Genomic DNA, 8827 nt, shown 5'->3' on the forward strand with positions numbered 1-8827 from the left:
GGTCAGTCATCCTCACTGGGGACACAAAGACCCTCTCGTTTGACACATGACCTCACGCACTGCCCCCAGAGCCTCGAGAGCCCGGTCCTCATGCTGCCTTGTGAAGCACATAAAGTCTTTTCCAAAATGAGAAAGCTCATATCTGAACGGTGCCCCCCCAGGGAAGCTGTCAATTCCTGTCTTTCCCAGAATCTCAGGATTCTTCTCAGTACTTGTCATTGATGTCAATGAGAAGAAAATAGATTTCTGTAGTGGTGTGGAGATACGGATCATCTCCCCCCTGAAAAAAACTCATCAGCATAAGTAAAAGTAACTTCATTCGCCCCTGTTCCCAAGAGAAAGTATACACTGATTTTAAAATTAAAGGTAATGAAGATAAAACAAATTTTATATTTAATATATATTTTTCATTTTATAGTTACATCAAAATTATGTATAATCCTCATGTTATGACAGGTTCTGGGAAGAAACAAGACATAATAAAGAATGTACAAAACACAGAGTCAAGCGTGCGTGCACACACACACACACACACACACACACACACACCGGAAGTGACAGAGAGATTTAAAAAAGCAATAGGAAAAGAGACGATGACGGGCCTATCAGGAGACACACTTTGAAATAACAACACTATCTTATCATTTGATTTCATTCTGCCTCAAGGGTACGTACCCTCAGGTAACTGCCAACATATCTACAAACATCTGCCAAAAGAAATGATCTTAAGGATCCCAAAACTCAAACTCTTCTACCCAGACTAATTGATCCATCATTAAAAGAGTGATAACTAGACATTCTATGTCTCCAGAGGTGATGCAATAAGACACAGCACCATCTATGAAATATCTTGGGCTGACTGATCTTGGACTGAAAGTGTAGAAAATACAAGAATAACAAAATCTCACCACAAGGAAGCAATCAGCCACTCTAGAATGTGGGAAATAGTACAGGGCAAATGAAAAAAAAGCGGGGGGGGACTCTTACAATTTAAGAGAGATTTAAGAGACATACTAGTCAAATACAGTGTGTTTACCTTGTTTGGATTCTGGTTTCAACAAACCAACTGTAATGAGATGCTTTTAGACAATTGGGGAAATGCAAATATGGACTGGATAGTAAATGATATTAAGGAATTGTTGCCTATTTTGATAGATATGCTAATAAATAGGTTTTAACAAAAGAAGAAAACATTTTTATCAGTTGAGCAGGGTTTCTGAACCTCGGCACTGTTAACTCTGGACCCAGATCATTCTTTGTAGTAGGGGCTGTCCTGTGCATTTTGGGATATTTAGCAACATCCTTGGCCTCTGCCCACTAGACACCAGTAGCGGGCGCGCGCACACACACACACACACACACATACACACACACGGCCAAATTGTGGCAAACAACTGGTAAATGTCCCTGGCTAGGAAGAACCACCGAGTTAGGGAATCATCACTGAGATGTGCCGATGAGTGACACACAAGACGTGACGTCTAAGATTTGCTTTTAATACTCTAGCCAAAAAATAAATAATAAAGTTGTGGGGACTACATGAAACTTAATTAGATAATTTTTATTTTAGTTGAAGCTGGATGATGAGAACATAGGGATTCATAATACCATTCTCTTTACTTCTGTGTATGTTTGACTTTGAAAAATCCATCTGTTAATAACACCTAAGGCAGAGTGGTCAATAGGCTTTCCTTTCAATGCCTCCTCTCGCAGTTGCTTCATTGTCTTCTTAGAAAACTCCTTGCAGACGTATTTCCCAATGCCTGAAGTAACAGGCCAGCATTCCTACCTGGCATCACAGGACCAGGCTCAGCCTACTTCGCAGCTTTTCCAATCCATGTTGCTAAAGCCCCAAAGCAGAAAATAGTAGCTATAAGTAGAGGTGACATGAAAAATGTAGTGGGTACCTAGACGTTCCCCCGATGCCCACCAATACTATCACTAACAAAGAAAGAAAATGCCTTCCCCTACTGCCTTATCCCATTCTAGAAGAGTCACCTGTTGGACGGATGAATAAACTTCTACAACTTGAATCTTCCTTCAGACTAAAAGGTTACATAAAACTATAAAAATCCCACCATTATAATCTCATCCCTTTATCTTTCCATTTAAACCCTTGTTCAACGCAGCGGGGTCAAAGGGCTAGACATTTGGGTGACGTCTTTCAGAATGTAGAGAAATAGGAGAGCAGAGAAAGCGTGATAAGTGAGAAGGAGAGAACTGCAGGGCTCCCGCCCCTGAGGGGTGAGGAGGGAACAGAATTTACAGGGAGAAGAGTGGCTTCCAAAAAGTGAAACTGGGAAGTTGAACATTTTTTTCAGCTATTTCAAATTATGATGAAAAAGTCCATTCCGAGCCATACAGTCATTGAACTGAGTTAATGGAAGAGAATTGCTGGATGGGGATACAAGTATGAAACACCGTCTCCACTGGCACCCTGCTTATAATTTAGTTGGCAGGAAAATACTTACATACCTGAGTGAAACAATCAATGCACAATTAGTTGTGAAGCTGACAGCCATTCGCTACACATGGGGTCCAGCTGATAGCATAAGAGTTGCCATTAGCAGGATGAGAAAACAACACGGCTGAGGTAGAAGTGGAATCTTCATGGAGAAGAGATTTCAACTGAACCTCAGAGATGAATAGGTTTGGATCAGCTAAGACTTTTCACAAGAGAGAAACAAAAGTATCCAACAAATATTTATTAGGTGCCAACTGTATAGCAGACACTGTGTTGAGGTTGATACTGTATGAAGATGCTAGAGCCAAAGCCCTCACCTTCCAAAGGCTTACCGCCTGGTATGGAGTCAGGAAGATGCACAGAGTCTTTGTCAAATGTGTGGAGACAAGGATGATTGGAGATGAGTGTGTGTATTCCAGAGAAACAGAACCAATAGGGTGTGTGTGTGGAGAGAGAGAGATTTTAAGAAATCCGCTCATGTGATCATGGGGCAGGCAAGTCCAAATCTGCAGGGTAGGCAGGCAGACTAGAGACCCAGGAAGAGTTGACATTGCATCTTGAGTCCAAAGGCAGTCTGGAGGCAGAATTCCTTCTTCCTCCGGGGACCTCAGTCTTTTCTCTTAATGCCTTCCAACTGACTGAACATGACCCACCCACATTATGGAGGGAGTCTACTTTACTCAGTCTATTGATTTAAATGTTAATCTCTTCTAAAAAAAAAAAAGTTACCTTCACAGTGACTTTTAGACTGGTGTTTGACCAAATATCTGGGTACTATGGCCTAGCCAAATTGACACATAAAATTAACCACCACAGGGTGGGATGTATGTAAGGGCCATAGGTGGTATGAAAGCCAGACCTGGATGGTTCTTGAGCAGTCAACCAACGGAAGGCTATAGGAAGGTTAGGCTAGGGGGTGTAGCTAGCAGTTTGGAGACATAATACTACCCTGTCATCTTTACCCCAAGGCCACCAAAGGCAATACCTTTACATCACTCCCCATTTGCTATGTGGCTGGCACGTCTTTCCCAGGAAACTACAAGTCCTCCCCTCTGACGTTTACACCTGCTTGCCCCGCCCTGATCTGAAAAGCAGGGAGCCCAGGTGTTTTGCTTGCTTATTGCTACAGCCACGGACACAGACAGCACAGGGCACATTTTGCCTTTTGAAAAGCCTGGATGAATAAAAAGGAAATTTAGTTTTCAATTTTGAAGTCTTTTAAAGCACTTCATCCTTTCTGTTTCAGGTCGAAATAAGTGATGACGCTGACTCTGAAAATGCGGCTGCTGAACTTGACTTAGGAAGCAAAGCACCAATGACAACACCTCTCTGCATTGACACGTCTCACTTTCTTCCAGAGGATGGACTGCACCTCCCCGCTTTCCCACGAATCACAGGGTTCTCCAGGCACAGCCTATGTGTTATTAGCATTGTTTGCTAGATGAGTTGTAGGTGCTTGGGTGGGTATTTTTTTAGTCATTTCCTTCTTATATGAATACTTGTAAATTGTACCCCAAAATCGGTTTTTAATCTTTCAACAATATTTAATGTGAGGCATGCAAAATGAAAAACATTCTGTGAAAACCTTCCACAGTCAATTCTAAGAGAAATGTGGGTTTGTGTAGCTGAGATATCAAGTCCCCATTGCTGACCGCGGTGGTCTCAGGCCTGACGGGAGTTCTCATAGTGGATGTTACCCGGGGTTCCTCGGCAGGAAGTTAGATGCGGTGACAGCTGATAAATGGGTACAGATAGTGGATGGGGTTTTCAGACTGAGTACAGATCATTTTTTCAACACCACAAGACAAAATAGAGATTCCTCCTTTGTTCTCGACTTTCCAAAACCCAGAATCATATTATGGCAATCTAAATGTTCAGATGCATGCATAATATCTTGTTCTTCCTATGTTCTGAAAAAATATATATCATGGGTGTATGAAAGAGTGAAATGACCAGTAGAACACCTTTCCCATTTGGAGGGAATCTGGTATCTCTGAGGTTCAGATTTTCTACCCTTTATCCCAGTCGTGACACTGGCGTCAGACCTAAATATACAGCTTATAGGTTTATGGGACAGAAATCACAACCATAAATCTGTGATCAGGAATGTTGCTCGTAAGATATTCCAAAAAGTATTAAAATGGTGTGGAATTCTCTATAATACTTCTAAAGAAGATGTTTATATTTGTTCTGAATCAACTTTTCTTTCTCCTACCCCATCTCAAGAACCAAGAAAGTAATATGGGAAACATAATATTCCATGGGAAAAGGACTGTTGAAAACATATCACAGTTTTTTCCTTCATATCTTTCAATTATTATTTCCCATGTCAAAATAAGCTTTGCTCACTTTGTGTAACAACCAAGATGAAGCCTCCTATAGGGCCCGAAATTGTGTATACATGCAAGTATTTAATCCAGAAGTTAACTTGGCCCATACATCTCTAAGTCAGTCTACAAACCATCTTAAATTGTGTCCAATTTTTTGTATGTGTGTAGAGGTTTTTTTTTTTCCTTCTTCTTCTTTGAAGCCTATATATTTTATGAGATTCTTTTAAGAATCAGAATTTATGCAGTAAAGTCTGCCCTGGTCCCTCCCAGTTCATGACAGACACCGTGGGCTTTCTGGAGGCCTGTTTTACTCACAGCCTCTGGACTGTGCCCTGTCAGTCGGCTGACACTCACTGAATCCCATCACTTTTCATTCCACTGAATAAACCCAAATTCAAAATGAAGAGGAGGTAGCAGGGACTGGGGAGAAGGGCCAGTCCAAGCTGGCTTGTACAGTTGGGGGCTGAAGCCTAGGGGATTTGGTGATTTGTCCGGAGTCCTGCTGTATACAGAGGGCACAGGCTATGACCGAAGGAAGGAGAAGCCGGAGGGCAAAAGGGGGAGAGGGTTGGGTCTCCAGCCCATCACTGTGGTCTTGGACAGTGTTAGACATCTCGGTCCTGGAGATTTCCTCATCTGTAAAGTAGAACAGCAATGCCTACCTCCCAAGGGTAAGGTGAGGATTAGCTGAAAATACAAAAAATACTGTGTAAACTGTGAAGTGTGCCACAATTGAAAGAGGCAGTTACCATTGTCATGTCAGAACAAGTTGGATCCTGTCCGGAGCTCTTGCTACCCATTCAAGTGCTGTGCAAAGCCCACGCAAACCCCAAACTCTTCCAAGTTTTCTAAAAAGTAGCTTGAAAAAATTGCCCATATTTAAGAGATTAGAAATAGTATACACTAAACATTGCATTTCTTAATTTAAAAATAACTTTTACATTCAAATTCCAAGACGAATACATATTATTAGGGAGAAAACTAATAGCATATAAAAAATGTAGAAAATCAATAAGACAGAAGAGTAAAAATAACATTTAAATATTTTAAACTGTCATTTCATTACACACACACACACACGCACAAACAAAACACAGTAAACACTTCACAAAACAGTACCACACTAACTAGTGTTGCTGTTTTACCTTCATATAAATTTGAACATACTTCTACAATGCACTGCAGAGTCCTAGATCTTGTCTAGTTGCAGATTTGAGGAGGAAATCCTCACATTAGTGATCTTTCTATGGATATTCAATATAGGCAACTACTTAATATGGTATGTGTGTTTTTAGTTTTTAATCTTTCTTCATTTAAGTTATAACTGTTTCAATCCCCAATCCCAGCAATCCATAATGATAATTCTAAAGTTCCAGAAAATTTGCCACTCATCAGAAACAAGTCAGATAGATCTCCCATCTCCTCTCCCTCCCACTGGGCTCCTTCCTGCCTCTCCTCTTCCTGGCCAGTCTTTAGAGGTTCTGCTTACTTAAGACCAAGGGATGAAAAGAAGCGTAGGCTTGTGCAGTAACAGCAGCCACCCCTTGATCTGGGTAATTCCAACACAGCACTGTCAAGCTTGCTGCCTCTTAGAAGTGAGAGTTTCCAGCTTTTGCAGCTTTTGCCTCCTGTTCTAGGGAATGCACGCTGCACCGTGCATCACGCAGCAGGGTTTTCGACAAAAACATGTTCACTATATCTACGCTCTTGCTGAATCTTGGCTTCCCTGTATGCAAGTGTGTGTCTGGTCAGAGCAACTCATATTTTTAGCCTGTATTCATTTGCTACCATCTCCTCATCCTAAAAGATGGTCCAGCTCCAGGTTCAAGCGCTCTCCTCAGAAGTTGTCCCGATTAAGCTGGAGATGGGTCCCCCAGTGCCCATGAGCCCCTAGTGCTGACTGGAATGGAGACGGGAAAGTTAAAACCACAGTTTTTTTCCTCTTTGAACCATCCTGGCATTGTGCCTTGTGAACCCTGCCCAACCCTGCCCCAGGCCGTGTCTTCTATCTTGGTCAATGACTTTTCTTTTTTTTCTTTTTTTTTTAAAAGATTTATTGATTGATTGATTGCTATGTTGGGTCTTCGTTTCTGTGCTAGGGCTTTCTCTAGTTGCAGCAAGCGGGGGCCACTCTTCATCGCGGTGCGCGGGCCCCTCACTATCGCGGCCTCTCTTGTTGCGGAGCACAGGCTCCAGACGCGCAGGCTCAGTAATTGTGGCTCACGGGCCCAGTTGCTCTGTGGCATGTGGGATCTTCCCAGACCAGGGCGCGAACCCGTGTCCCCTGCATTAGCAGGCAGATAACCACTGCGCCACCAGGGAAGCCCAGTGACTTTTCTTAAAGATAGAAAAGTGTGTGAAGTCACAGGCAGCTGGGATTACCTTTAAAGCAGCAAAAGTTAAGCAATGGAATTACAGTGGTTGAGAGGGTTAATTAGAGAATTCCCAAGGGACAGAATACATACTGGGGTGTGAAACAACCTAGATCAGAGAAATTGCGAACGTCTCTTAGGAAAAGCTCTAAGCTAGTACATCCACAAGTATCTTAGCCAGCCACCTGCCATAGAGTGTGAGGGTATGTGTCCCTGAAACAAAAACTTACGTCCATATCACCCCAATCTGAGGGGCTGTTGCCTCACTTGTTTTGCAGATAACTTGACATCCTGCCTAGCATCCTTCTTTCTTTTTTCCTCCAGAAAAATAAGCCTTGCTATTTCCTATAGACCTAAATAAGGGAAGCAGCCAGCTTCAAGGGGCTGGATCTAACAAAATATGGCAGGGCTGCCATCTGTCTAACTTAATGGATGGGACGCTCGTGATTGAGAGGAATTTGTCTTCATCAGCATCAGCTGAAATGTACATTGCAAATCTGGAGAGAACCATCGTGACTGCTAAATTGAGAAGCAAGTGAAAACCAAAATTGCTCTTTTCAATCTTTGCAAATTAGAAAGGAATCTTGCCAAGAATAAACAGATCTTCATTTCATACCTAATTTTAAAATGTATAGTGTCCCAAAAGTGGATTCACTATGGTGTAAACATTCTGGCTAATTATTTCTTGAAGGAAATACTTGCTTATCATTTCTGAGTTACTGTAGTAGGTAACTAGGAGAACTTTTACAGTTGATTAGAATTCAAATGTTCTGACTTGACCTTTTAGCCCAAGGTAGTAGTTGCTTTCAATGGATAACTGAATTAAGTAGGAAACAATACCAATAATTGATCTTTTCAAACTTAGAAACCTTGAATGTCTGTTTTTCTTGTTTCCTCCCATTTAAGAGTCATCTGTAATCTTTGATTGATAGATAGTCTATCTATGAATCCTGCTCAAATATTCGTGATAAATAGGCCCATAACTCAAGGATATTATGCCCAAAAGTTAAGCTAATACAGGGAATCACTACTCACGTAACTGCATAGTGTGTAGTGCAGAAAGGGAGCAGATATATCTTAAATATTAGAAGAATGTATTTATTAATAAAGAATTCTTCAAAAAACAGAATTCTCAAAAAATTCACAATTTGTGGGCAGCATTTCTCTTTTCATCCTGAAAAAGCTTTATTTCTTTATTGAGAGCTAAGGAAAAAATGCCATTTCTAGAAGGTAGGAAAAGCTTCTTAAATATTGATATTTGTAGAAAAGTTTGGTGTCAGGTGATAAATGAATCATCTTCCTTAGACTTGCAAGCATATAAAGAGCAAGTAGCACATTAAATACTAAACATTTTTAATGAAATATTTGAAGAATCCAAAATATGCTTTGGCTTGAACCTGAGAACTAAATTAAGTAAAAAGAAGAAGGAGAAATAAGAGAGGAAGGAAAGAAAGGAGGGAGGAAAGGAGGAAAAAAAGAGAAAGAGAGAGGAGGGAGGGAGGAAGGAGGGAAGAATTCAAATTTGAAATTCTACCTAATTTGGATTTGGACATATCAATCCTTAACTTGGGGTTATTGTTCTTGTTTCTTTGAGAAACTGAAAACATTGGACCATTTTCCATTTAGGGCATGCTATTCCTTTGCTCTCCAGAGGTGAGTTT

The 8827-nt window shown here is 41.1% G+C and overlaps 1 protein-coding gene across 1 annotated transcript in view; it reads left to right on the forward strand.

Moving 5' to 3' along the window:
* The window catches only part of NKAIN3 (sodium/potassium transporting ATPase interacting 3), a 534829-nt gene extending 531082 nt beyond the window's left edge, over positions 1-3747 (forward strand). The window contains exon 7 of the mRNA XM_061171937.1: positions 3711-3747. Coding sequence (XP_061027920.1) covers positions 3711-3720 — 10 coding nt within the window. The 3' untranslated portion in view covers positions 3721-3747. The remainder of the gene's footprint in view (positions 1-3710) is intronic.
* Positions 3748-8827: the final 5080 nt, after the last annotated feature.

The sequence above is a fragment of the Eubalaena glacialis genome, chromosome 17, assembly GCF_028564815.1.
Source record: "Eubalaena glacialis isolate mEubGla1 chromosome 17, mEubGla1.1.hap2.+ XY, whole genome shotgun sequence".
Classification (NCBI taxonomy): domain Eukaryota; kingdom Metazoa; phylum Chordata; class Mammalia; order Artiodactyla; family Balaenidae; genus Eubalaena; species Eubalaena glacialis.